Source organism: Erithacus rubecula (genome assembly GCF_903797595.1).
Source record: "Erithacus rubecula genome assembly, chromosome: 29".
NCBI classification, from domain to species: Eukaryota; Metazoa; Chordata; class Aves; order Passeriformes; family Muscicapidae; genus Erithacus; species Erithacus rubecula.
This window is the reverse complement of record NC_136681.1, coordinates 3,648,223-3,675,775: the sequence shown is the minus strand read 5'-3', so window position 1 is coordinate 3,675,775 and position 27,553 is coordinate 3,648,223. Positions and strand designations below refer to the sequence as shown.

The following is a 27,553-nucleotide window of genomic DNA, read 5'->3' as shown; positions in this document are numbered from 1 at the left end:
ACATCATCAGCAGTGACATCACAGAGAGCCCAACAGCTGCGAACCCTCCTCCTTGATTTGCTCATTTCCCCTAATTATTGATACGGGAACGAGATGACGTAGCAGCGACATCACACAATATGTCACGGGGCGAAAGGATGACGTCACCAACCACCCCATCGCAACAACCACCAATTCTATTTTGGACGCGAACAAGGAAATGACGTCACGGCGACGTCAGGACCCCCCGGCGGTCAGATGGGACTGTGCAATGTCGTAACGCAGGGCGCACACGTCACGCAGCCGCGTGCCGCTCCCATTCATCATTTCCATGAACCGGAAGGATCGCAAAGCACCGCTGCGCGCCCGGCCCAAGCGCCGCGCCACTGCTGTGCAGGTCATGGCGACACTGCTGTCCCCACCCAGCCCTCCCCGCTGCTTCTCCTACCTGCTCTAAACCGTTCTGTCCCTTCCTCCCGTCCCCGTTATCGCTCTCCGCCCCGCACCGCCGCTCTGCCGCGCTCTCTGGGCGCTAATTAGCAATGCTAATTTATGCGCACAAAACCACGCCCCTTTGAAATCGGCTTTACGGCAGCGAGGCGGCTTTTGCGACAATTGGCGCGCGTGCGGCGAGTGGCGGCGGCTCCGCTGTGAAGGGACCGGGAGCGCGCGGGGGGCTCTGAGGGATCCCGGGGGGCTCTGAGGGGATCCCGGGGGTCTCTGAGGGATCCCGGGGGTCCATGAGGGATGCTGGGTGTTTTTAGGGATCCAGGGGGTTTTCAGAGGGGTCTCTGAAGGATCCCGGGGGTCTATGAGGGATGCCGGGTGTTTTTAGGGATCCAGGGGGTTTTCAGGGATCCCGGGTGTTTTCAGAGGGGTCTCTGAGGGGATTCCGGGTGTTTTTGGGGGGTCGCGGGGTTTTTCAGGGGTTCCGGAGGTCGCTGAGGGATCCCGGGTGTTTTCAGAGGGGTCTCTGAGGGATCCCGGGATTTTCGGGGTCCCGCTCCGCGGGGCTGTCCCGCCCATGGAGCGCGGCGCGGAGCAGCCGCCGCCCGCCGCCCCCTCCGCGGAGCTCAGCGGGGCAATGAGCGAGCCCGGGGCGCTGCCGGAGCTCAGCGCGCTGCTGCGGGCCGGCGGGGCAATGAGCGAGCCCGGGGCGCTGCGGGAGCTCAGCGAGCTGCTGCGGGCGGCCGATCCGCGCTGGCTGCTGGGCTCGGCCGGCCCCGCCGCGCTGGGCGAGCTGGCGGCGGCGCTGGGCGAGCTGGCGGCGCCGCCGCGCCGGGAGCAGGACGGGGCCGAGCCGCCCGGGCAGGACGCGGCGCTGGCGGCCGCGGCGGAGCGGGCGGAGCGAGTCGGGGCCGTGTTCCTGCTGCTGCTGCGGAAGCTGGAAGAAGCCGGGGAGCGGCAGCCGCCCGGGGTGGGCGCTGCGGGGCCCGGGTTGCGGCGGGTGCTGGGACACGCGTTCATCTTCGCCGTCACGCACAAGGAGCAGAGCCCCTGGAGCACGGCCCGGAGCCGGGAGGTGGCTCAGGAGCTGCTGGAGGGGCTGGTCCGGGCTGCGGGATGCGGCTCCGTGGAGGAATTCCTGCAGGGAAAGGAGGGGGATGAGGAAGGAAGATTCGGAGCGGTGATGGGGATCCTGAAGCAGGAGTTAACCAAGTGAGTGGGCAGGGGAGGGCGGCGTGTAGGAAATGCTGGGACGCGGAGCTGAGGCTCCAGAGATGATAAAATAAAACCAGGAGCTTCACAAGTGCCCAGCAGGAAAGGATTGGGGATGATTATCACAAATGCCCAGCAGTGCAAGGTGTTGGAGATGATTGTCACAAATACCCAGCTGTGAAATCTGTTGGGGATGATTGTCACAAATGCACACCAGAAGGGTGTTGGGGATGATTGTCATAAGTTCCCAGCAGTGGAAGCTTTTGGGGGATGATGGTCACAAATGCCCAGCAGGAAGGTTTTGGGGGATGATGGTCACAAATGCCCAGCAGGAAGGTGTTGGGTACGATTGTCACAAATGTCCAGCTGAAATGTGTTGGGGGTTGATTGTCACAAATGCCCAGCAGTGCAAGGTTTTGGGGGATGATGGTCACAAATGTCCAGCAGTGCAAGGTTTTGGGGTACGATTGTCACAAATGCCCAGCAGTGCAAGGTTTTGGGGGATGAGTGTCACAGTTTGCTGGCAGCCCCGGTGCCGGGCAGGTAATGTCTGCGCTGCTGAGCCGTGCCTGTCCCCGCAGGGACACCTGGAAGCGCAATCCCGCCTCCAAGCTCGTGTTCTCCTGGTCGCTGCTGCGCGTCCGCCGGCCCTGGCTGTGCCCGCACCTGGAGCGGGTCCTGCCGCCCGCGCTGCTCCTCTCCGATGACTTCCAGGAGGAGAACAAAGTGCTGGGCGTGCGCTGCCTGCACCACATCGTGCTCAACGTGGTGAGAGAGGGCTGGGAGCACAGAATGTCACACACGGTGTGACGCAGCCCCAGTCACATCCTGAGAGCGTTTCCTGCAGCTGTGCCCATTCCCTGGGGGAAGCACCTGTCCCCAAAATCCTGCCCTGACACAGCTCCAGCCCTTCCCTCCTGTGGGTCAGGTTCCAGCTTCCCTTCCTGTGCATGGTGCATCTCCAGCCCCTCACTCCCCCCAGGCTTGGCTTTCCTTAGTCTGAGCTGTGCTCAGGTTTCCCCACTGCCCAGCATTAACACCCTGCCTCTGTTGCTGCAGCCAGGAGCGGATCTGTGCCAGTTCAACAGGGCCCAGGTGCTGTTCCACGCCCTCTACAACCACCTCTACTCAAGGGAACCTCCTCTCATCCAGGTGGGACTTGGCTTTCAGGTGCCTTGGGCTCATGGCAGCCCCTCAGTTTAAGGCTGAGCCTTGGAATGAGACAAACTGGGTAAATTCCATGAGAATTCCCCAAGGGAGGAGCTCGTGCCTGCTGCCCCATCCCAGGGGGCAGGGAGCAGGCCTGAAGCTCTCAGCTCAGGGTGGGTGGCAGCAGGGTTGGGGTTTGCTGGTTTTTTATGGGGACAGGGGCTCCCATTGCCCATCTGTCCCCACCCCAGGCAGTGCTGCTGTGCCTGCTGGACCTGCTACCCGTGCTGGAGAGATGCCAGAGGCACCAGGGCCAGGCCAGGGCCAGCTCCCCCTGGGACCAGGTGCTGCAGCTGCTGCTGAGCCACATGGAGGCAGAGCAGGGGCTGGCGCTGCGCAGGGTGTACGCAGGGACCCTGCCTGCCTTCCTCAGCAGGTGAGAGGGGCAGGGCCACCTGCTGGGGTGGGAGCTGTGCCCACCTGCTGGGGTGGGAGCTGTGCCTGGGCTGTGTCACCTGCTGGGGTGGGAGCTGTGCCTGGGGCTGTGCCCACCTGCTGGGGTGGGAGCTGTGCCTGGGCTGTGCCACCTGCTGGGGTGGGAGCTGTGCCCACCTGCTGGGGTGGGAGCTGTACCTGGGGCCATTCCCACCTTCCTGAGGGGGTGAGAGCACAGGGACAGCCCCAGGGTTTGGTATCCAAGGGTTTGCTCCCTCCTCAGGATATTTTTGGGATCCAGGGTATCTGTCCTCCCTCCTCAGGATGTTTTTGGGATCCAGGGTATCTGTCCTCCCTCCTCAGGATGTTTTTGGGATCCAGGGTATCTGTCCTCCCTCCTCAGGATGTTTTTGGGATCCAGGGTATCTGTCCTCCCTCCTCAGGGTGTGTTTGTGCCTCCAGACTTGGTATCCTCATCGTGAGGCACCTGAAGAGGCTGGAACGAGTCATCCTGGGCTACCTGGAGGTGTCTGATGGCCCCAAGGAAGAGGCCAGGCTGGCAATCCTGGAGACTCTGCAGTGCACCATAGAGCATGCCTGGCCCAGGTACCTGCACACAGAAAATCTGTCCTGACCTGAGTGATTCATTCTATCCTGGAGGTTCCCACTCTAAGACCCAAAGTTACTTTTTCCTGAGTTAAAGGCCTTGAAATCCTAAGGGAATTCCCAGGAAGTACTCACTGGCATTACTGAAAAACCAGCTCCAAAATTAAGCTGGGTCCTCATTTTAATCACACTTGTGCTTGTTCCAAAAGCACAAATGAATCAGTGTGGAGTAAACAACCCCAGTGCCAGCATCCCCAATTCCCACCCCCATCCCCAGCTCCCTGTGTGCCCAGGGCTGTCCTGGCACCACCCTGCCCCCTGCCCTGCCTCAGGAATGCCTGGGGTGTGTTTCCCTTGCAGGATGCCCTGCAGGCTCCCAGTGCTGCTCAAGGCCCTGCTGAGGCTGCTCTGGGACGTTCACACAGAGAGGGGCCCCACCCCAGAGGCTGTCAGAGCTGCCCTGCTGCACAGGGCCACCCAGTGCCTCATCCTGCTGGATCACTGCTGCCAGGGCCAGGTGAAGGTGAGCCAGAGCTCTCTGCTGGGTCCCTCTTCCCTGCAGCATTTTGGATTTCCCCCTCCCCAGTGTCAATAATTGATGGATAAGTGACTCAGGGATCAATGTGTGTGACATGCTGTGGCTGGCTGTGAACACTGCTACATTATCATTATTATTATCATTACTATTATTATTATGTTGTTGTTGTTGGACTTTCTGAGTCCATTCTCAGCAGTTGTTTGCAAATCAGTCACAGCCAAACACAAACTCCTGTCCTGTGCCAGTAAGAACTCTGCTGCATCTGGGACTCCTCAACAAAAGTGGATTTTCATCATTTGTTCACATAAATCTGCTGCTTTTTAGCCAAAACCAGGCAGAGCTTATGAGCATTTGCTCAGTTTTGGTTTGTTTTCCCAAACAAGTAAATCCCAGTGATGCTCCATGAGCTGATGGCAGCCCCTGCCCCAGGAGGGGCCAGTGCAGGGACCCCTGGTTGGCACTGAGGCTGCTGAGTCCAGCTGTGCACAGCTGGAGTCAGGGGGTGGGTGACACCATCCTGCAGGGCCAGGCACTGGCAGTGCTGCTTTTGTCCCTGCAGGAGCTGCTGCAGGGGGTGCAGAGCAGCTGTGAGGAGAGCAGGGTGAGGGAGTGCCTCAGGAAGGTGCAGGAGAGCACCTGAGCTGCCTGATCTGCTCAGCCCTTCTTGCACAATAAAATTGGTGTTTATTGAAGAGCTGTGTCGTTCTTGTCCCACCTGTGAGCCCTACACCTCCCCCAGGGCCATGTGAGGTTTCTGCAGCCTCAGAGGGAGCAGCAGAGCCCCCAGAGCCTGGGCTGAGCTTGCAGAGGAGGTGGGGGGAGTTCTTTGAGTTGTACAAAGTCACTGCAGCTGCCCGGGCTGGGGGCAGAAACCCCAGAGCTGTTGCAGAGAACGTGTGGAGTACAAAGCAGGAGTTGCTGGGCTGGTGACAGATGCTGCAGCCACACTCTGCTGGCACAGCTGGAGTTGTGTCAGTCACTACAAACTGGGCTCAGGCTGCTTTTGTCTTGGAGCTGGGCTCTGTTTCCTCCTCGTACTCCATCTCAATGTGGGGCCGTTTTCTCCTGGCTGGGCCCTTCAGGGGTGTTTTCCCTTTCCATTTGGAGTGGGAGGCTTTCTTCTCTACTTCCTCCTCCTCTTCCTGCTCCTCTTCACTGCTTGTCTCCAACTTATCCATGTCCTGAGGAAGAATTGAGTGAGCAGTGATGTCAGAGCAGGTTGTGGAATTAAACCTCCCCAAAATCCCCTCGTGTGTGATCCCATTCCACAGTCCCTGCTCCAGGGGAGCTGGGCTGGGCTCCCACTGTACAATTCAGCTCTGATCTTGCTGCCTCTCACCCAGCCCCAGAGACACCCAAGGCTGGAGGTGCCCAGGCAGCTCAGCCTCAGTTTGCCCCAGGTGCTTCACCCACCTCAAAGTCACTGAGCTCGCTGTCCTCTGCTTCCACAAACTCCCTCTTATCCACATCCTGCAAGGAACAGAGGCAGGGACTGAGCACAGCACTGCCAAGGGAGAGCCACCAAGGCCACCACAAGGTTTTTCTGAGGCAGCAGGAAGGGGCAGCCCAGCTCAGCACTGGAAGCTTTACCTCATCATCATCTTCTTCCCTCTCTGCATCCGAGTCGCTCTCGCTCTCTGCCTCTTGCTGCTGCAGGGCCTTGTCAAAGGCGTGGATGGGGAAGTTGTAGATGTCTCCATACTGAAAGGGAAATTGGGATTTTCTGTGAGCCACAGCAGGGAGATGCACTTTGGGCTGGGGAGGCACTGAAAACCTAAATGAGGCAGCACCAGACTGAGGTGTGGGACAGCTCAACCCTGACCCTGCAGTCCTGCAGGGAACAGGGAACACCCTGTGTTTTGGGGAGCCCTGTGCACAGGAGGGGAGCCCTTGAGTTTGGGGCTCCCTGTGCTTTGGGGCTCCAGGCAGCAGCCCAGGGCCAGCACTGTGAGCTCTGTGTGACCCTCACTCACCGTGTCCTGCTTCAGCCTCTCCAGCAGCTCCTTCTCAATGGCATTGTCCAGCTGGGCAGCGATCAGGGCTTTCTCCTGAGGAGCACAGAGCAGCTGTGTGAGACCCAGGGGCAGCAGGGACAGCAGCAGGGACAGGAGGGACAGCAGCAGTGACAGCAGGGACAGCAGCAGTGACAGCAGGGACATGGAAGTGTCCTCACCTCTCGCCTGTTCTCGCGCCTCTCGATCTTCCTGCGCAGCGGGACGAGCTTCCTCCTGCAGGGAACAGGCACTGGGAATCTCAGCTCTGGGACAGCAGCCAGCAGCTGCAGCACTCCCAGCCTGGGGAACATCCTGAGGTTTGGGTGCCTCAGCAGAAGAAAGATCTAAATGGTGGGGAAGGGTCTGGAGGAGCAGCTCTGATCTCTGCTCTGTGACAGGGAACGGCTGGAGCTGTGTCAGGGCAGGCTCAGGTTGGACTTTGGGAATGGGCACAGCCCCCAGGCTGCCAGAGCACCAGGATGGAGCTCCCAGGGACAGGTGAGGCTGTTGGGGAGTCTGTGCAGGGCCAGGATTTGGGAGCAGCGATCCCTGTGAGTCCCTTCCAGCTCAGCACATCCCCTCAGTGCACTCATACACGGGATTCCTGCAGCTCATCCATGTCACATCATCTCAAACCCTCAGGAAACAGGCACCAGCTCCGTGTCCCAGCAGAGCCAGAGGGGCAGTGGCCCCAGCAGGCACCAGTGTCCCCATGGTCCCTGCATGTCCCTTACTGCCTCCTGAGGGTCAGCTTGCGGATGCGGATCAGGTACTGCGTGATCTTGGTGAACCTCTGCTTGCACTTGTGCCGGAGGAAGCGCGGCCAGTAGATGAGGTTCTCATCAATCTCCTCCAGAGCCTTCTCGTAGTTCTTGCTCAGCAGCACCTGCAGGGCCAGGGGAAGGCTTGGGGCCTTTGGGAGGGGCTGCATCGCTCCAGGAGTCACAGAGTCAGCAAGGAATCCCCACCGTGTCCCCAGTGCCACCTGCAGGGACGGGCATCCCAAACCTCCCTGGGCACCTGCAGCCCTTCCCATGGGGAAATTCCTCCTGCTGTCCCTCTATCCCTGCTATTCCTGTGTCTCTGCTATTCCTGTGTCCCTCTGTCCCTGCTATCCCTCTGTCCCTGCTGTCCCTGTGTCCCTGCTGTCCCTGTGTCCCTGCTGTCCCAGCGTACCTGCTGTTCCTCTGTCCCTGCTGTCCCTGTGTCCTTGCTGTCCCTCTGTCCCTGCTGTCCCTGTGTCCTTGCTGTCCTTGCTGTCCCTCTGTCCCTTCCATCCCTTTGTCCCTGTGTCCCTGCTGTCCCTGTGTCCCTGCTGTCCCTGTGTCCCTGACATCCCTCTGTCCCTGACATCCCTCTGTCCCTCTATCCCTGCTGTCCCTGTGTCCCCATGCCCCTGACATCCCTCTGTCCCTGCCATCCCTCTGTCCCTCTATCCCTGCTGTCCCTGTGTCCCCATGCCCCTCTATCCCTGCTGTCCCTGCTGTCCCTGTGTCCCCATGCCCCTCTATCCCTGCTGTCCCTGTGTCCCCATGCCCCTCTGTCCCTGCTGTCCCCGTGTCCCTGAGCTCACCCTCTCCCAGAGGCGCCGTGGGAACGCCGCCCTCTCGATGGTCTTCATGTAGAGATAACATCGACCTGGGAACACACAAACCCGCTGAGCCCTCCCAGAGCTGTGCTGCCCTGGGGCACTGCCACCACCCTCCCTGCCCATCCCAGAGCCAGCCAGGCTGGGACAGACCCCCAAACCCACCCCAACCTTTGTCCCCATCCCACTGAGTGCCCCACCCAGGCACTGCAGTGACACCAGCAGGGACAGGACTCCAAACCCCCCCGGGCAGCTCTTCCCAAGCCTGAGTGCCCTTCCCGGGCCGGATTCCCCCTGCTGTCCCCATGTCACCTTTCTCCTCCCGGACAGTGGCGTACTGGCTGTTGGCCAGCGGGCAGGAGGAGCGGTTGCACAGCCCTGTCAGGTTGTACTCGTTCCTGCAGAAATTCTGCGTTTTGGTGCTGGAACAAAGGGACAGGGAATGAATGAGGGAAGCGCAGAAAAACCCCACTGTTCCCACAGAATCCCCCCAGGCTCAGCCCACCCCGTCCCCCCAAACTCACGTCATCTTGTAGGAGCAGAACTGCCTGTTCCCCAGCATGCTCCAGACAACCTGCGGGGACAAACAAACAGCGGGTGACAAACAAACAGTGGGTGACAAACAAACAGCGGGGGACAAACACCGGGGGACAAACAGCGGGGACAAACAGCGGGGGACAGACAGCGGGGGACACGCGTGACACCCTCACCCGCCCCCCCGGGGGGCCACCCCGCAAACACCGCGGCTTTCCCGCTGTTTCCCGGCAGGGAGAGCGCAGGCACAGCACCCCCAGTCCTGCCGGGCCCCCCCTGACACCCCCGGCCCCGCCGCCCCCTCAGCCGCAGCCGCGCCGGGGGAACACGGCACCCGGGCCACGTGCGGCCGCTTGAAACGGGCCCAAGGAACGGTGGGGCTCACATCGTCCGAGTGCATGGTGGCGGTGACAGCGGGGACAGCGGGGACAGAGACGGCGGTAACGGGCACAGCGGGGACGGTGACGGCGGAGACTGGCGGTGCTGAGGGGCCCGGCCGCGCGGTCTAGGGCGCCGCCATTACAGGAAAGGGCGGGGCGAGCGAAGTCTCGCGAGAGCGGCGCCCTGAGGGCGGGAAAAGAGCGGGGAAAAGGGCGGGGAAAGGGCGGGGAAAGGTCGGGAAAGGGCGGGAAAAGGGCGGGGAAAGGGCGGGGAAAGGGCGGGGAAAGGCGGGGAAAGGGCGGGAAAAGGGCGGGGAAAGGGCGGGGAAAGGCGGGGAAAGGGCGGGAAAAGGGCGGGGAAAGGGCGGGAAAAGGCGGGGAAAGGGCGGAGAAAAGGCGGGGAAAGGGCGGGGAAAGGTCGGAAAAAGGGCGGGAAAAGGGCGGGGGAAAAGGGTGGGAAAAGGGCGGGGAAAGGGCGGGAAAAAGGGCGGGGAAAAGGGCGGGGAAAAGGCGGGGAAAGGGCGGGGAAAGGGCGGGGAAAGAGCGGGGAAAGGGCGGGGAAAGGGCGGGGAAAGGGAAAAATCTTCCCCCAGAGACCCCCCAGCTGCAGCACCTGACATATCCACATTAATCATTAATCACGTTAATCTGATCTGATCATTAAGTGATCTAACCGGCTTTGTTGTCTGAGTCTAAAGCTTATTCCCACCTCAGTTTAGCGTTCTTCAAACGAATAAATTAATTTAATGTGTGTTGGGAAGGACACGCGAGCAGCTCTGAGCAGCGCACACATAGCACAATCCATCAGAATACACCAAGACACAAATAAATGTTTTTTAGTGTCCTCTGAGGAGCGGTGACATTGCAGTGACATCTTTACTGCCGGCTGATTCCATGGTCAAGGCCCATTAATGGATGGAGCCTCCAAATCCTGGTGGTTGGTGAAGAAATTCAGCCTCCCACGGGTCTGGGGGAGGCTAAATTGTCCATTTTTTGTAACCATAATTATAATTATAATTATAATTATAATTAAACACACACATTCCTCACCCTGGCTATTCCACGTTTTCCGCCTCCTCCGTGAGGGTGCAGCTTTCCACCTTTTCCCTTGCTAAATAAAGAGGAATAAAACTGCTTAAGTAAAAAGCTCAGGGATCATTGTGTAGCTCACAATTAAATATTTGCTCTCCCTGCTGCTTTACCAGTTGTTTATTTTTCATATCCTCTCCTGCTGGCAATAAATAAAAGTGATCAGCTCCATTTCCCTGGGACTGTTTCCTTATTGGAACACACTGATTTATGTTTAATTTCCTCTCCTCTTGCAGCTACAGAAGTTTAGCCCAAACTCTTCTGGATTATTTTCTCCAAAATTATGGGAAGAAGAGACAAAACAGAGAAGCCCCTTGAGTTTAGAGCAGCGAGAGGGGTGGGTTGGTGTCTGAATCAAACTGCTCCCAAATCTCAGGTACCTGAACATCTTAGGGAATAGATTTGGGATTTTTCCTCAGTAATTCTGAATCCAAACTGCTCCCAAATCTCAGGTACCTGGAGATGTGGCAGGAGTGGGATGGGGAAGAGCAGAGGATGAAAGCAGAAGTTTGACAGGCACAGGGCACACGTTTCATTTTCCAGCACGCTTCATTACAGAGCTCTTGCTTTACAGCCTGATGAGGGTGGTAATTGGGGCTGTAATTTAATTAGCTCCATGCTTCCCACTGCAAATACAGCTCCTGCTGGCTGGAGCTTTGCTTGGGAAGCTCCTGTGGCCTCTTCTGGGAGCAAAAATCCTGGAGATCTGGGGGATTCCAGCCTGGATTTGGGCACCTGGCCCTGGATCCTGAAGATCTGGTCCTGGATCCCTGAGATCTGGGGGATTCTTCCTGGATTTGGGCACCTGGCCCTGGATCCCTGAGCTCTGGGGGATGTTGTGGTCCCTCCTCACCTCAGCGCTGCCTCCTGCCCTGGGGATGCTCTCCATGGCTTTTCCCAGTGCTGTTTTCCTGCCTCCAGGGACAAGGGGATGTTCCCTGGCCCAGGCACAGCTGGGTGGAAAATCCCCCCACGCCTGGTTTCCCTTCCATCATTTCTGCTTTCCTAAATTTCTGACACTTGGCTCCGTGATTTCCCTTTTCAACCCCAAACCATCACCATCCTTCATCCGGAACACGGAGATTTACTGCAGGCAGAGGGAATAAATCCAAAATATATTCACTTTTCCTCTGCTGGCACATAAATCTGGGGCCATTTATCTGCCTCCTGCCAGCCCCAAACCATCACCAGGAGGGGCAGATGAGATTCCCTGCCCGGGAATTCCCTGGGAGAGCATTAGAGCTGGAGTTGAAACCTTCCAGTGGATTTCAGGAGTGCAGAATTGAGCTGGGATTGCTTTCCCGAGGTCTGGAGCTGAGCTGGGGTGTGAGTGGGGCAGCAGCACCATCTGCTGCGGGCGCCCGGAGCTGCCGGGAGGGGAAACATCCAAATTCTCCTCCCAACCTCCCCCTTCTTTCCCTTTTCCATCTCTTTCTCTTCATTTAGTCATTTCTGTGGAATTATCTCTGCTCTTTGCTCCCTCCTTGCCAGGTTTGATCTCTTTGCAGATGTTTCCCCCAAATATTTCCCATTCTGAGTCAGCAGGAGGGAGGGCATTGATTTACAACCCTAATCCAATTCTGTTTTTCTTGCTTTCTCTCCTTTTTTATTCCTTTTGGGTTTTATCCTTCTTTTTCTCTATTTTCCCATCTCTTATTATTTAAATCTTCTCCTTATTTCCCTCTTCCTCTTTTCTCTTGCCCTTTTCCCTCATCCCTTTCTCCTTTTGACTTTTCGTTTTTTTATCCTTAGCCTTTTCTTCCTCTTCCTCTTCCTCTTCCTCTTCCTCTTCCTCTTCCTCTTCCTCTTCCTCTTCCTCTTCCCCCTCCTCTTCAGTTTCCTCTTCCATTTTATTTCTCCTTTTCCTTTTGCCTTTGCCCTTTTCCTTCGCCTTCGCCTTCGCCTTTGCTTTTCTTTTCCTCTTCCTTTTATTTTTACTTTTTCCTGTTTTTTCCTGTTTTTCCTATTTATTTTTCCTATTTTTCCTATTTTTCCTTTCCCCATTCAGGACATGGGACAGCACCGGCCCCGCCCCTCACCGGCGGTGGGCGTGACCCGCGCGTGGGTAGGCGTGGTCCTATACGTCACTGGGCGTGTCCCGTAACTAGCTGGGCGTGTCCCGTACGTAACTGGGTGTGTCCCATACGTAGTAGGCGTGTCCCATGCGTCACCGGGCGTGTCCCATAAGTAGGTGGGCGTGTTTTATAAGTAGGTGGGCGTGCCCCGTTCGTCACTGAGCGTGCCCCGTACGTCACTGGGCGTGCCCCGTACGTCACTGGGCGTGTCCCGTACGTCATTGGGCGTGTCCCGTACGTTACTGGGCGTGCCTCCGCTCTATCCCCGCGCACGCGCGCCGCCCCCTCCCAGCCGGTCCAACATGGCGGCGGTGCGGGCGCTGCGCGGGGCCGTGAACGGCGCCGGGCCCGGCGGGCACCGGGAGCAGGCGGCGGCTCTGACCCGCGACTTCCTGTCCCAGCCGCGCCTCAGTGAGTGCGGGGAACGGGGGAACCGGGGGGAGCCGGGGGATCCGCGGGGAGGGGATCGGCCCGGCCCCGCCGCCCTCAGAGCAGCTGCGCTAATTAACCACCGTTAATTAGGATGGGGCGGCCCAGCCCGCTGGTTCGCCGTGTCCCCGCCAAGCCGCGCTTGGCACCGGGAGCGGGCAGTGGGACGGGCTCTGTTCTCAGCGCTGCCTGGAGAAATGGGCTGGAAAAGGGGAAATGCGGCGCTTTGGTGAAATGAGCAATGCGGGGAGGAGAGGCCAGAGTGTGAGGGGATTGCTCAGGCAGGAATGAGGAGAGATCAGAGTGTGAGGGGATTGCTCAGGCAGGAATGGGGAGAGATCAGAGTGTGAGGGGATTGCTCAGGCGGGAACGAGGAGAGATCAGTGTGAGGGGATTGCTCAGGCGGGAATGAGGAGAGATCAGAGTGTGAGGGGATTGCTCAGGCGGGAATGGGGAGAGATCAGAGTGTGAGGGGATCGCTCAGGCAGGAATGGGGAGAGATCAGAGTGTGAGGGGATTGCTCAGGCAGGAATGAGGAGAGATCAGTGTGAGGGGATTGCTCAGGCAGGAATGAGGAGAGATCAGAGTGTGAGGGGATTGATCAGGCAGGAATGAGGAGAGATCAGAGTGTGAGGGGATTGATCAGGCAGGAATGAGGAGAGATCAGAGTGTGAGGGGATTGCTCAGGCGGGAATGGGGAGAGATCAGAGTGTGAGGGGATCGCTCAGGCAGGAATGAGGAGAGATCAGAGTGTGAGGGGATTGCTCAGGCAGGAATGAGGAGAGATCAGAGTGTGAGGGGATTGCTCAGGCAGGAATGAGGAGAGATCAGAGTGTGAGGGGATTGCTCAGGCGGGAATGGGGAGAGATCAGAGTGTGAGGGGATTGCTCAGGCAGGAATGGGGAGAGATCAGAGTGTGAGGGGATTGCTCAGGCAGGAATTACATAAAATGGCTTTAGCCAGGCCCGGGATGGCCCCGGGAGCTCCGGGCTCGGCGGCTGCACGCGGTGACTCCAGATTTCCCTGCCGGTTCTGCTTTTTCCATGAACTGGCACCAAACTGGGCATGGAAAATGTGCCTGGCTGCTTGTGGTTCGTGGAACTGCTGGAGAGCGAGATGAGGAAGGAGCTCATGAGACAGTCACGGGGGGAAATGTCTCATGCAGGGGCAGGATTTCCAAAGCTCTGAGCTGATCCTAAACCCTGGGGCTCTGAGCTGATCCCAAACCTGGGGCTCTGAGCTGATCCCAAACCTGGGGCTCTGAGCTGATCCTAAACCTGGGGCTCTGAGCTGATCCCAAACCTGGGGCTCTGAGCTGATCCTAAACCCTGGGGATCTGAGCTGATCCCAAACCCTGGGGCTCTGAGCTGATCCCAAACCTGGGGCTCTGAGCTGATCCCAAACCCTGGGGATCTGAGCTGATCCTAAACCTGGGGCTCTGAGCTGATCCAAACCTCAGTCTCTGAGCTGATCCTAAACCCTGGGGATCTGAGCTGATCCTAAACCCTGGGGCTCTGAGCTGATCCTAAACCCTGGGGCTCTGAGCTGATCCCAAACCCTGGGGCTCTGAGCTGATCCCAAACCTGGGGCTCTGAGCTGATCCCTCCCCTGGATAATCCTGGGGACTCTCCCTGCTCAGGGTACAGGATGATCAGAAGTCATTAAGGGTCAGAGCCCTGTCTCAGGGTGTTGAGAAGGATTTTAGGAGCAGAACTGAGAGCTGGAGTTCCAGCCCAGCTGCCTGACCCGGGGCAGTTTGATTATTGCCTGTTAAGCTCTGACTTTGCAACAGTTTCAGCAGTTTTATTGCAGGGTAAACACGGAGTGTTGACAGTTTCCACAGCCCTGGGGAGCTGCCAGGCCTGGGCTGGCCCTGCTCATTTCTGCTGCAGAATTTGGGATCCTGCTTGGGCTCTGCATGGCCCCATTCCCCCTCCTGCTCCAGGGAGGAACAGCCCCAGCTGCTCCTCGTGACCCTCAGGGAGCTCTGACTCAGGATTTCCTCCATCTGAGGGTCAGGTGATGCTTTTTCCCCTGGGCTGACAGCAAAATCCTCCCTTGGAATCACAGTCATGGGATGGTTTGGGCTGGAAGGGACTCAGAGCCCATCCAGTGCCACCCCTGGCATGGGGACACCTTCAACCTGAGCAGGGAATTCCTGCTGTGGAGAGGAAAACACTGGGATTGTGTCAGAGTCACTTCCAGGGAGCAGGAAAAATGCTCCAAGAATTCCTCTCATGGAGAGGAAAACACTGGGATTGTGCCAGAGTCACTTCCAGAGATTAGGAAAAATGCTCCAAGAATTCCTCTCATGGAGAGGAAAACACTGGGATTGTGTCAGAGTCACTTCCAGAGATTAGGAAAAATGCTCCAAGAATTCCTCTCATGGAGAGGAAAACACTGGGATTGTGTCAGAGTCACTTCCAGAGATTAGGAAAAATGCTCCAAGAATTCCTCTCATGGAGAGGAAAACACTGGGATTGTGTCAGAGTCACTTCCAGAGATTAGGAAAAATGTTCCATGAATTCCTGTCATGGAGAGGAAAACATTGGGATTGTGTCAGAGTCACTTCCAGGGAGCAGGAAAAATGCTCCAAGAATTCCTCTCATGGAGAGGAAAACACTGGGATTGTGTCAGAGTCACTTCCAGGGAGCAGGAAAAATCCTGGACACCCAGTGCTATCCCTGAGCCTTCTTTTGGAGCTCCTGATAAACAGAAATCAGGCTGCAGATGAAGTGAAATGGAAAATGGGATGTGGGATGTTCCTGACTGGTGCCTTGTGGGTTTTTTCCAGCTTACAAAACCGTGTCAGGTGTGAATGGACCCCTGGTGATCCTGGACCAGGTCAAGGTAAATTCTCAGCTGCTTTTGGAGGGAGAGCTGACAGGAAAAAGTAAAATCCAGGCTGCTGGAAATTCCCCAGGGTGAATTGGATAAATTTCTGACTGCTGGGATAAATGGGAGTGTGGGAATTCCTCCCTCCAAATAAAGGGAGAGTTGCTGGGGAAGGAAAAAAAACAGAGTTTGAGTTTGGGAAAACTCAAACTGGGATGTTGATTAAACTCCCAGCTGAAATGAACCTGTTTGCTTTTGTTCCCAGTTTTTGTTTCCACACCAGTGCTCTGGAAAAGGAAGCTGTGGACACTCCTGGCTTCTTTTCAGGCTGCTCTTAAGGGCAGAACTTGCAGGTTTTTCTTCCCCTCTGGGGCTTTCTGCCCCCATTTGGAGCTCAGAGCTTTAAGAGCTGATTTTGGCAGCTCCAACCACACAAATATTCCCTTAAAAACTGCTTTAATTCAACAATCTGGGAAGGAGCTTGCTTCTGATGATTGAGTTATCCTTAAGAAGGGAGTGCTGTGCAGGTTTGGAGCTTTGCTGGGTGGATTTTAATCCCTCTCCCCTTTCCCCCCAGTTCCCCAGGTATGCTGAGATCGTGCACCTGACCCTGCCCGATGGCACCAGGAGGAGTGGGCAGGTGCTGGAAGTCAGTGGCTCCAAAGCTGTGGTTCAGGTAGGAGCAGGAGGCTCCTTTTCCATCCTCTATCAACCAGGGGGAGCCCTGGGCCAAACCAAACCAGTCTGGAGATGTGTTCTTGTTCACTGAAAACAGCCAATCACCTGCTTATTGCATCAATAATTGCAGGAGATTCCTGGCAGTGCATGCTGACAATTTTATTTCCACTCCCTCTGGATTTATTCCCACCCCCTTTGAATTTATTCCCACCTCATTTGAATTTATTCCCACCCCCATTTAATTTATTCCCACCCCCTTTGCATTTATTCCCACCCCATTGAATTTATTCCCACCCCCTTTGCATTTATTCCCACCCCCATTTAATTTATTCCCACCCCCTTTGCATTTATTCCCACCCCCTTTGCATTTATTCCCACCCATTTTATTTATTCCCACCCCCTTTGGGTTTATTCCCACCCCCTCTGGGTTTATTCCTTTGCTGCTGGATTAAAGGAATCCCCTGGAATTTGCAGTTTTGGATTCCAGCTCAGCCCTGTGCTGCTGTTTCTTGTTCATATGATTTTTATCTGAAGGATAAAAAGGAGAAAATTCTTGAGATCAAAGGAATTGCACCAGGTTTGGTGGTTGTTGATACAATTCATGATTTTATTTTTTTTTTAAGCAGGTTTTTGTGTACCAGCTCCTGCTTTGTGCCCTGGGGCTGCAGGTGGAGCACTCAGGGGTTATTTTGTGGAGCACAAACCTTGTGTCCTGGGATTCATTTTTATTTTTTTTCTTGCTGCATTTGCAGGTGTTTGAAGGCACTTCAGGGATTGATGCCAAGAAAACCTCCTGTGAGTTCACTGGGGACATCCTGAGAACCCCAGTCTCAGAGGACATGCTTGGTGAGGGTTTACACATGGATGTGAGGAATGAACAGGTTTTATCCCAAATTAGCTGCTTCTCACAATAATTCTCATTTTTATTGTTGTTCCCTACAGGCAGAGTGTTCAATGGATCAGGAAAACCCATAGACAGAGGCCCCATTGTCTTGGCTGAGGATTTCCTGGACATCATGGGTTTGTTCTTAATCCTTTTCTGAGGGGGAGCAAAGTCAAACCTGGTTGTTTCAACTTTCTGAATTTACATATTTGGTTTAGAACACAAGATCTAACTTGGGAGAAGCTTCATCTCAGTTTTGACTTTGTATGTGGCATCAAATTGCAATTAAATTATCCAAATGCAGGGAGATGAGGGAGCAGAGAATTTTCTGCAGGGTTTGGAATCTGTTCTTTATTATTCTACACCACCTAAAGGTGAAATGCTGATAATCTGGAGGGTTTTAAATCATTCTTAGCACTGACATGAACATTTTACACCAGAGCCTTGGGGTCTCAAAGGCTCAGCTGTGACCAGCTGCAGCTTTTTGTTGGTGTCACCCTGGGGTTGGTTTGCACACCCCATTTATCAGGGGGTGTTTGAGGGAGCTCCCAGCATGTCCAGGGGGTAACACTGTGTTCTCTCCAAAATCCCCAGGCCAGCCCATCAACCCCCAGTGTCGGATCTACCCAGAGGAAATGATCCAGACTGGAATTTCAGCCATAGATGGCATGAACAGCATTGCCAGGGGCCAGAAAATCCCCATTTTCTCAGCTGCTGGGCTGCCCCACAACGAGGTGAGGCCTCAGAGCTGCTGGGAATCAAAACTGGATTGAATTCTGGTCCCTGGAGCAGCATCAATGCAAAGCCTGGGGTGTTTCTTGCCTAGATTGCAGCTCAGATCTGTCGCCAGGCTGGCTTGGTGAAGAAATCCAAAGATGTGATGGATTACAGTGAGGAGAACTTTGCCATTGTCTTTGCTGCCATGGGGGTGAGCCCACAGTGCTGGGGGGAATCAGGGGCATTCTGAGGGTGGCTGGAGCCTGAGCAGGTTTTGTGGGGGTGGGATTAAGGAATGGGTGACAATCCCAAAGGCTGGAAGTGCTGGGATCTGCCTCAGAGCAGAGTGCCCAGAGAAGCTGTGGCTGGGAGTGCCCAGGGTTGGAGGAGGCTGGAGCACCCTGGGATAGAGGGGGGAATTTGGGGTCCCTTCCCACCCCCAGACCCTTCTCTGATTCCATGTTGGAGTCATCCATGGTTCCATGATCCTGGCAAAGGTGGCTGATCAGGATAAAGCACCTCAGAGCTCACCTCCAGCCTGGAATCCCAGGGTTTCCTCATAGAGGAGCCTGATGGATGGAGATCTTTGCTGTGTGTTATTAATGAGCTCATCATTAATTAATTGGATGTGAAAGGTGCCAGGTTAAACCCAGGGCTGTGCTTTAGGTGAACATGGAAACTGCTCGTTTCTTCAAGTCTGACTTTGAGGAGAATGGCTCCATGGACAACGTGTGCCTGTTCCTGAACCTGGCCAACGACCCCACGTGAGCCCCACTGCTGGGGGGACAGCAGCTGGGGGGACAGGGGGGACACAGAGCAGCCTGGGGGGACACAGAGCAGCCTGGGGGGACACAGAGCAGCCTGGGGACACAGAGCAGCCTGGGGGGACACAGAGCAGCCTGGGGACACAGAGCAGCCTGGGGACACAGAGCAGCCTGGGGGGGACAGAGCAGCCTGGGGACACAGAGCAGCCTGGGGACACAGAGCAGCCTGGGGGGACACAGAGCAGCTGGGGGGACACAGAGCAGCTGGGGGGGGACACAGAGCAGCCTGGGGGGGACACAGAGCAGCCTGGGGGGGACACAGAGCAGCCTGGGGGGACACAGAGCAGCCTGGGGGGACACAGAGCAGCCTGGGGGGGACAGAGCAGCCGGGGGGGGACACAGAGCAGCCTGGGGGACACAGAGCAGCTGGGGGGACACAGAGCAGCCTGGGGACACAGAGCAGCCTGGAGGGACACAGAGCAGCCTGGGGGGACAGGGGGGACACAGAGCAGCCTGGGGGGACACAGAGCAGCCTGGGGGGGACACAGAGCAGCTGGGGGGACACAGAGCGGCCGGGGGGGGACACAGAGCAGCCTGGGGGGGACACAGAGCAGCTGGGGGGACACAGAGCAGCCTGGGGGGGACACAGAGCAGCTGGGGGGACACAGAGCAGCCTGGGGGGGACACAGAGCAGCTGGGGGGACACAGAGCAGCCTGGGGGGGACACAGAGCAGCCTGGGGGGGAGACAGAGCAGCTGGGGGGAGACAGAGCAGCTGGGGGGGACACAGAGCAGCCTGGGGGGGACACAGAGCAGCTGGGGGGGACACAGAGCAGCCTGGGGGGGACACAGAGCAGCTGGGGGGACACAGAGCAGCCGGGGGGGGACACAGAGCAGCCTGGGGGGGAGACAGAGCAGCTGGGGGGGGACCAGAGCAGCTGGGGGGGGACACAGAGCAGCCTGGGGGGGACACAGAGCAGCTGGGGGGAGACAGAGCAGCTGGGGGGGACACAGAGCAGCTGGGGGGAGACAGAGCAGCTGGGGGGGACACAGAGCAGCCTGGGGACACAGAGCAGCTGGGGGGGACACAGAGCAGCTGGGGGGGGGACACAGAGCAGCCTGGGGGGGACACAGAGCAGCTGGGGGGGACACAGAGCAGCCTGGGGGGGACACAGAGCAGCTGGGGGGGGGACACAGAGCAGCTGGGGGGGACACAGAGCAGCCTGGGGGGGACACAGAGCAGCCTGGGGGGACACAGAGCAGCCTGGGGGGGACACAGAGCAGCTGGGGGGACACAGAGCAGCTGGGGGGACACAGAGCAGCCTGGGGGGGACAGAGCAGCCTTGGGGGGGACACAGAGCAGCCTGGGGGGGGACAGAGCAGCCTGGGGGGGGACAGAGCAGCTGGGGGTGGGGACTCCTGCATGTGTCACTTGTGCTGGGTTGTGGCAGCAGTGCTGCAGGTGACAGTGCTGGAGCTGCAGGTGACAGTCCTGGTGCAGCTCCAGGTGCAGTGGTGCTGCAGTTGCTGCAGGGCTCTGGGTGTCCCTGGCAGTTTTGGGTGCCCCTGGCAGCTCTGGGTGGTGGCTCTGGGTGGCTCTGGCTGTCCCTGGCAGTTTTGGCTGTCCCTGGCAGTTTTGGGTGGTGGCTCTGGGTGTCCCTGGCAGTTTTGGGAGCCCCTGGCAGTTTGGTGGTGGCTCTGGCTGTCTCTGGCAGTTTTGGGAGCCCCTGGCAGTTTTGGGTGGTGGCTCTGGGTGTCCCTGGCAGTTTTGGGAGCCCCTGGCAGTTTTGGGTGGTGGCTCTGGGTGTCCCTGGCAGTTTTGGGAGCCCCTGGCAGTTTTGGCTGTCCCTGGCAGTTTTGGGTGGTGGCTCTGGGTGTCTCTGGCAGTTTTGGGTGCCCCTGGCAGCTCTGGCTGCCCCTGGCCCAGCCCCTGACCCAGCTGTGTTGCAGCATCGAGCGCATCATCACTCCCCGCCTGGCCCTGACCACAGCTGAGTTTTTGGCCTACCAGTGTGAGAAGCACGTGCTGGTCATCCTGACAGACATGAGCTCCTATGCTGAGGCTCTCAGAGAGGTGTGTGCTCGTTAAGGGGTTAATTAATGTGTTTATTGCCAGGCTGGGTGTTGGCAGAAAGGGCTGGTGTGAAGTGAGGAGCTAAGCTGCTGCTCAAGCTGTTGGAATTGATATTCATTGGAGTGGGTGGGAACAGCCAGAGAGGGTTTGACTTGTTCCTTGGTTGACTGGGATTTATTTCACTATTTATTTATTTTAGTTGTTTTTCCTTGGTTGGTTGAGATTTATTTCACATTTAATTATTCCATCCCTGGCAGTGTCCAAGGCCAGCTTGAAGCAACCTGGGGCAGTGGGAGGTGTCCCTACCATGGCAGGGGTGGCACTGGATGATATTTTGCTATTTAAATTCCCTCCCAAGCCAAACCACTCCCCAGTTCCATGCAGCAGCACTTTGCTCTGTGGGTCTGCCCTGTCCTGTCACACGTGGCTGTGCTGACAAGCAGGGTTTGAGTGGGAAGAGGTGCTGGCAGTGGGCAGGGCAGTGGGCAGGGCAGGCAGTGACTCCCTGGCCCTGTTTCTGGCTGTGGCAGGTGTCAGCAGCCAGGGAGGAGGTGCCAGGTCGCCGTGGCTTCCCGGGCTACATGTACACAGACCTGGCCACCATCTACGAGCGCGCCGGGCGCGTGGAGGGCAGGAACGGCTCCATCACCCAGATCCCCATCCTCACCATGCCCAACGACGGTGAGCCACAGCCTGGGGGCCCACACTCCTCTCCCTGGCCCACACAGCACTCCTGGGGCCTTCAGCTCCCCTGGAGCTTGCAGGTTTTGGCTGCGTTCTGGTAAAAACACTTTGCCCTTTGCAGCCTCGGGTTTGGTGCTCGCAGCCCCAGTGCAGGAGCACTTGGGATTGGTGCAGGGAGTAATTGCTGCAGTCACAATTGCTGCAATCACCTGGCAACAGAAAGCTGCAGCTCAGTGCTGAAATGGATATAAAAGGGCTGAAAAATTCAAAACAATTTTTTTTTTTTTTTTTTTTTTTTTGCAGATATTACTCATCCCATCCCTGACTTGACTGGGTACATCACTGAGGGACAGATCTACGTGGACAGGCAGCTGCACAACAGGCAGGTGTGTGCTGCTCACAGGCTGCTTGGGCTTATCCTGATGTTTTTAGGATTCCTGGTAACTCCTGGGTGCTTTTCCCCCCAGATTTACCCCCCCATCAACGTGCTGCCCTCCCTGTCCCGGCTGATGAAGTCGGCCATCGGCGAGGGCATGACCAGGAAGGACCACGCCGATGTGTCCAACCAGCTGGTGGGTGCAAACCCCTCTGGGAGCAGGGGCCAGCATCAGCTGGGATCCAGAACGTTCCTAAAGCTGCTTTAGGGCCTTGGCTGAGTGTTCAGGGAGAGGTTTTGAGTTGGAACAGGTGTTGTGAGTGATTGGGTGCTCACCTGGAGAGGAGAGAGCTGAGAGCCTGAAGGGGCTCCAGGAGATCTGGGGAGGGGCTGGGGACAAGGATGGAGGGACAGGACACAGGGAATGGCTCCCACTGCCAGAGGGCAGGGCTGGGTGGGATATTGGGAAGGAATTCCCAGAGAATCCATGCCTGTCAGTACCCACAGCCAGGCTGGGATAACCTGGGGCAGCAGGGGGTGTCCCTGCCTGGCAGGGCTGGGCTGGGGGGGGGGCTGGAGGCCCTGCAGCCCCTCCATGTCCCCCTGCCCCCAGTACGCCTGCTACGCCATCGGCAAGGACGTGCAGGCCATGAAGGCCGTGGTGGGCGAGGAGGCGCTGACCTCGGACGACCTCCTCTACCTGGAGTTCCTGCAGAAGTTTGAGAAGAACTTCATCGCTCAGGGTGAGTTCCCAGAGCTCCCTGGGCAGCTCTCAGCAGGGCTGATCCCAGAGCTGATCCCAGAGCTGATCCCTCCCCACCCACCCCGGGCTGTCCCTGCAGGGCCCTACGAGAACAGAACCGTCTACGAGACCCTGGACATCGGCTGGCAGCTGCTCAGGATCTTCCCCAAGGAGATGCTCAAGAGGATCCCCCAGAGCACCCTGGCTGAGTTCTACCCTCGGGATGCCAAGCACTAGCCTGGCTCCCTGCTCCCCTGCTGCCTGAGATGCTGGTTTGGTTTCCTTTTCCATGTGTTGGTGTTTTTTTCCCTGTCGCCCTCCCAGCTCCGAGCAGCAGCAGGTGACACCTGTGGCAGTGTTCCCACTGGAAATATCCCTTCTCCCAAAGCCTGGCTCTCCAGGAGGGTGTTTAGGCCAGCTTTAAAAATGTGCAATAGCCACCACGAGGTTTGGGTTTTGAAAGGAGCCTTTGATGGGGTTCTCTAAGGTTGGGCATGACCAGAAATTGCAAATCTTCACTTTCAAACCAAAAACATGAGGCAGGAGATGTGACTTGCAGCACAACATTCCTTGGTGAAAGATGCAGGGTTTTGAGCAGGGCTGCACATTCTGAAGGGTTTGTGTGAGCTGGAGACAGGGAGGTGACACTGGGGAGCAAAGGTGGAAAAATCCTCATCCTTTCAGAGGACAAAGGCCAGTGAGGTGCTACCTGAAAGCTTAAATATTGAATTACAGGTTCAAAATTAAAGTTTGCAGGGTACATTTCCTCCTTCACCCTATTTTTGGTTGAATTCTGAAGATGCCAAACAGAGCCAGCAGCTCAGCAGTGTCACCACAGCTGTTGGTGCTTCAAGGCTTTGTGCTGCTGCTGAAGGGGATCCTGAGAGCTGAAAACCAGCCTAAAACCTGGCCCAGGTGAGCTCAGCTCTTCCACCATGGCCTGTACTACAGCAGGCAAGAGGAGCTCATAGAAAAGGCAGCTTTCAACCTGAGAAAGGATATTTCCCACCTGCTGGAGGTGCTGGGCCCGTGCCAAGGCTGGAGCTGTTGTGGTTTGCACTCCAGGCACGGATTTGCCTCAGCCTGAGCTCAGCATTCCCAGCTCTGCAGTCCTGGCTGGGCAGTTCTGTGCTGTTCCTTTTCCAGCAGGTTCAGCTGAGGCTCTGGGGCTGCTGCTGCTTCTGCTGCTGGCAGAATTCCAGGCTTTTCCCAGGCTTTTCCTGTAGTCTGAGCTCTGCTCTGCCTCACCAGAGCATGTTGCACCTCCCTGCAGCCTTCAGGCCTGTCTGGGAAGGTGCTAACATGACTGGAATGTGCTAATTCCAGCTTTCCCTGACATCTCCCATGTGCAATTCTCTGTGTTCTCTGTGGCTGCAACAGCAACTTTATTCCAGTGCATTCCACCCAAAGCTGTGTCCAGTCTCTTTCCCCCCCCAGGTCAGGATGGGAGGCATGAAAATACTTTAATGTAGAGAATCTCTAAATAAATTAAATATGGAAGGTGTTGAACAAATGGGGGATTTGGTGATTCTGGGGGGTGAAAAAGCACTGGGGGTGTTCCTGTCCCCAGGGAATGGGAATTGAGTGTGGATTGAGGGTCACTGGAGCTGGTGGCTGAGGAGGAGGAGGGCCTGACCTTCAGCCTCAGCAGAGCAGTCACAAGGAAAGGCTTTGCAGGAATGTGATCCTGTGTCCTCACACCCTCCCTCTCCAGGGGCAGCTGGAAACCTGAAACTGCTGGAAAGGAGCTTTAGCCCCAGTTTGGTTGGGTTTGGATGTGAGCAGTGGGGAGGGGGTCAGCCAGGGACCCCCAGGGCCTTCCCCTCCCCTGGGCAGGGTCCAGGGTTAGGACAGAGCCTGGCCCAGGGCCCTGGAAATGGGAATGGCAAAAGCAGGAATGGGCAAATGCAGAAATGGGAACATGGGAATGGGCAAAACCAGGAATGGGCAAATGCAGAAATGGGAACATGGGAATGAACAAAACCAGGAATGGGCAAATGCAGAAATGGGAACATGGGAATGAACAAAACCAGGAATGGGCAAATGCAGAAATGGGAACATGGGGATGAACAAAACCAGGAATGGGCAAATGCAGAAATGGGAACATGGGAATGGGCAAAACCAGGAATGGGCAAATGCAGAAATGGAAACATGGGAATGAACAAAACCAGGAATGGGCAAATGCAGAAATGGGAACATGGGAATGAACAAAACAGGAATGGGCAAATGCAGAAATGGAAACATGGGAATGGGCAAAACCAGGAATGGCAAACCCAGGAATGAAGAGCCCAAACCCAGCTCAGCACAGGGTTTACCCCAGACTTGCTGTGGGGTGCCCAGGGGCTGTTTTGGGGTGTCCCTGGGATGCCCAGACGCTGTTTTGGGGTGTCCCGGGGATGCACAGACGCTGTTTTGGGGTGTCCCCGTGTCCCTGGGGTGCCCAGACGCTGTTTTGGGGTGTCCCTGGGGTGCCCAGACGCTGTTTTGGGGTGTCCCCGTGTCCCTGGGATGCCCAGGCGCTGTTTTGGGGTGTCCCCGTGTCCCTGGGATGCACAGACGCTGTTTTGGGGTGTCCCCGGGGTGCCCAGACGCTGTTTTGGGGTGTCCCTGGGATGCCCAGACGCTGTTTTGGGGTGTCCCCGGGGTGCCCAGACGCTGTTTTGGGGTGTCCCCGTGCCCCTGGCACTGCGGTGCCAGCTCCTGCCTCGGCTCCGTCCCGCCCCAGAGCGCGGTGCTGCTCTCCCAGCTGCCGCCGTCGGGCTTTTCCAGGCCGGTGCTTTTTTAAATCGCGATTTTTTGATCCCATAATGAGTAACGAGCATGGCCGGGGGCTCTGCAGCCGGTCCCTGGCACTCGCCAGCTGTCCCCGCGGGAGGGGAGGGGGCGGCGCGGCGGGGCCGCGGCAGATGCGCGGCTCGGGCGGGCGGGCAGAGCTGCCGGGCTCATCTGCACATCAAAAGGGCTTTTCGACCCCAAAACCGCCCGTGCCCCCCCCGGCCGGCGCCGCGCAGGGGGGCGAGGGGCTGCTTCGGGTTTGGGTTTGGGTTTGGGTTTGGGTTCGGGGCTGCTTCGGGTTCGGGGCTAGATTTGGGTTTGGGTTCGGGGCTGGTTTGGGTTTGGGTTCGGGGCTGGTTTCGGTTTGGGTTCGGGGTTGGATTTGGGTTTGGGTCTGGATTTGGGTTCAAGTTTGTGGCTGGATTTGGGTTCAGGTTCGGGGCTGGATTTGGGTTCAGGTTCGGGGCTGGATTTGGGTTCATGTTTGTGGCTGGATTTGGGTTCAGGTTTGGGGCTGGATTTGGGTTCATGTTTGTGGCTGGATTTGGGTTCAGGTTCGGGGCTGGATTTGGGTTCAGGTTCGGGGCTGGATTTGGGTTTGGGTTCGGGTCTGGTTCTGCCCCACACCCCGCCAGACGCGTGCGGTGCCGCGGGGCGTTTGGGGGTCGCTGCTCAGCTTTTCTCCGCTCCTTTCATGCGCTCCTTAGTCCAGGCGGGCGGGGACCCCCAGCCCGGGCTCCTTCTCCTCTTTGCCCCCCAAATCCTGAGCTGTCCCCGCGGCTGCCCGGACTGTCCCCAGGGACGATTTTCCCCCTGGGTTATCTCGGCTCTGCCGCAGGAGCGGGGTCGCAGCTTTCTGCTCCTCTCCCAGTACCCAGCTTACATCCCAGTGCATGCCAGTTTGCACACTGGTGCTCTCCCTCATCCTCCTTTGCCTTCTCCCACAATGATTTTTTTGGGGGGGGTTTTTTGGGGTGTTTTTTTGGTTTTTTTGGGTTTTTTTTTTTTTTGTGGAGTTGTTTTGGTTTGGAGCAAAACAACTGAAATAGTCAAAATATGACCTTGGGTTTGTCACAGCAGTCATAATTCACATCTCCCTCGGGAATTTTCTCCTCAGGACTGGGACCTGCTCAGGGATGATGGGGATGAGGGTAGAAATCAACCTCACCTGCAGGGCAGGGGGTGAAGCTGGGGGGCTCAGCTGGGCTGGGTGGATTATCCCAGTATCCCATTATCCCATTATCCCATTATCCCACTCTCCCTGGTCCCAGAGCCCAATCCCTGCTTTTCCATGCTCGGGTTATCCCACCTGCAGAGCAGAGATAAGTCAGGGCTGCAGAAAGCAGGGCCAGGTGCAGGGGTGTCCCCAGAGGGGACCCTGGTGGGCTCTGATAAATTCTGATGGAAAATCCCCAGAACGCCGCCGAGCACCCAGAGAGGCTGGGGAAGTTTTTACAAATTTATTTATAAATAAAAACATAAAATTAACCAGTAGTTTACATCAGTCACCAGAAAGAACATCCAAAAAAAAAAAAAAAAAAAAACCAACCTGCAGAAAAATAATTCTCTGTCCAGGGTGGGGCCGCGGCTCCCACCTGGAGGACACACCTGGAATGCGACGGGCACACGGAGCAAAGGTTGTGCAAAGGCAGCACGGCGAGGCCTCTGGAAATCACATCATCAGCTGGGACACGGGGGCGCGGGGGACAGCGACGGTGCCACCGAGGCCGGGGAGCAGGAGCGGGAATGGCCGGGATGGGGCGGGGGCGCGGCGGGCGCGGCTCCCCCGGCTCGGGAGGGCTCGGGAGCCGAGCCTGGCTCGGGATGTGCCTGCGGGAGGCGCAGGATCCCTGCGGGCACCGGCAGCCCTGGAGTTTGCCAGGGCAGCGGGGCAGGGCTGGGCACGGGATGGGCACGGGATGGGCACGGGATGGGAACGGGATGGGAACGGGCTGGGAACGGGATTGGAATGGGATGGGCACGGGATGGGAACGGGATTGGAATGGGATGGGCACGGGACGGGCACGGGATGGGAACGGGATGGGAACGGGATGGGCACGGGATTGGAATGGGATGGGCACGGGATTGGAATGGGACGGGCACGGGATGGGCACGGGATGGGAACGGGATGGGATGGGATTGGAATGGGATGGGAACGGGCTGGGCACGGGATGGGCACGGGATGGGCACGGGACGGGCACGGGATGGGAACGGGATTGGAATGGGATGGGCACACAGGAGCTGAGGTTGGATTTTTCCAGCGGGCTATGGGTGAGGATTGGCTGTGCCAGGACCTGCTGGGCAGTGCCAGGGCTGGTTGTAAATGTCATAAATGGCTGGGCAGTGCCAGGACCAGCTGGGCAGTGCCAGGACCAGCTGGGAAACGCCACAGCTGGCTGGGCAGTGCCATGAATAGCTGGGAAATGCCAGGACCAGCTGAGCAGTGCCAGGGCTGGCTGGTCAGAGCCAAGGCTGGCTGCAAATGTCATGAATGGCTGGGAAATGCCAGATACAGCTGGGCAGTGCCAGAACTGGCTAGGAAATGCCACAGTTGGCTAGGAAATGCCAGAA

The 27,553-nt window shown here is 57.3% G+C and overlaps 3 protein-coding genes across 3 annotated transcripts; 2 read left to right on the top strand and 1 right to left on the bottom strand.

The window, feature by feature from the left end:
• The first annotated feature begins 1,102 nt into the window (after window positions 1-1,102).
• Window positions 1,103-5,058, top strand: TTI2 (TELO2 interacting protein 2). Its single transcript, XM_079328825.1, has 7 exons — window positions 1,103-1,638; window positions 2,220-2,406; window positions 2,698-2,790; window positions 3,039-3,223; window positions 3,685-3,828; window positions 4,189-4,351; window positions 4,926-5,058. The coding sequence occupies exons 1-7, from the start codon at window positions 1,121-1,123 to the stop codon at window positions 5,004-5,006; spliced, it is 1,371 nt and encodes a 456-aa protein (XP_079184951.1). The 5' UTR covers window positions 1,103-1,120; the 3' UTR covers window positions 5,007-5,058.
• On the bottom strand, window positions 5,034-9,028 carry MAK16 (MAK16 homolog). Its single transcript, XM_079328836.1, has 10 exons — window positions 8,868-9,028; window positions 8,473-8,522; window positions 8,261-8,370; window positions 7,934-7,998; window positions 7,095-7,246; window positions 6,540-6,594; window positions 6,340-6,414; window positions 5,957-6,067; window positions 5,780-5,836; window positions 5,034-5,547 (listed from the first exon to the last, which is right to left on the bottom strand). Exons 1-10 carry the CDS (start codon window positions 8,880-8,882, stop codon window positions 5,359-5,361), a joined length of 879 nt encoding a protein of 292 aa, XP_079184962.1. The 5' UTR covers window positions 8,883-9,028; the 3' UTR covers window positions 5,034-5,358.
• Window positions 9,029-12,194: 3,166 nt separating this feature from the next.
• ATP6V1B2 (ATPase H+ transporting V1 subunit B2) lies at window positions 12,195-22,653 on the top strand. Its single transcript, XM_079328823.1, has 14 exons — window positions 12,195-12,437; window positions 15,250-15,305; window positions 15,868-15,966; window positions 16,721-16,814; window positions 16,911-16,988; window positions 17,446-17,585; window positions 17,678-17,779; window positions 18,235-18,332; window positions 20,282-20,405; window positions 20,936-21,086; window positions 21,393-21,475; window positions 21,557-21,661; window positions 22,079-22,208; window positions 22,308-22,653. The coding sequence occupies exons 1-14, from the start codon at window positions 12,329-12,331 to the stop codon at window positions 22,442-22,444; spliced, it is 1,506 nt and encodes a 501-aa protein (XP_079184949.1). The 5' UTR covers window positions 12,195-12,328; the 3' UTR covers window positions 22,445-22,653.
• The last annotated feature ends 4,900 nt before the right edge of the window (window positions 22,654-27,553 follow it).

Coding starts and splice junctions, on each gene's coding strand:
- TTI2 (XM_079328825.1), top strand. CDS start 1,121: ATGAGCGAGCCCGGGGCGCTGCGGGAGCTCAGCGAGCTGCTGCGGGCG. Junction 3,224..3,684: donor CTGCCTGCCTTCCTCAGCAG/GTGAGAGGGGCA, acceptor TTGTGCCTCCAG/ACTTGGTATCCTCATCGTGA. Junction 4,352..4,925: donor GCTGCCAGGGCCAGGTGAAG/GTGAGCCAGAGC, acceptor TTGTCCCTGCAG/GAGCTGCTGCAGGGGGTGCA.
- MAK16 (XM_079328836.1), bottom strand. Junction 6,415..6,539: donor GGCGCGAGAACAGGCGAGAG/GTGAGGACACTT, acceptor TGTGCTCCTCAG/GAGAAAGCCCTGATCGCTGC. Junction 5,548..5,779: donor GCGAGCTCAGTGACTTTGAG/GTGGGTGAAGCA, acceptor ATTCTTCCTCAG/GACATGGATAAGTTGGAGAC.
- ATP6V1B2 (XM_079328823.1), top strand. CDS start 12,329: ATGGCGGCGGTGCGGGCGCTGCGCGGGGCCGTGAACGGCGCCGGGCCC. Junction 21,662..22,078: donor CCGATGTGTCCAACCAGCTG/GTGGGTGCAAAC, acceptor CCCTGCCCCCAG/TACGCCTGCTACGCCATCGG. Junction 22,209..22,307: donor GAAGAACTTCATCGCTCAGG/GTGAGTTCCCAG, acceptor CTGTCCCTGCAG/GGCCCTACGAGAACAGAACC.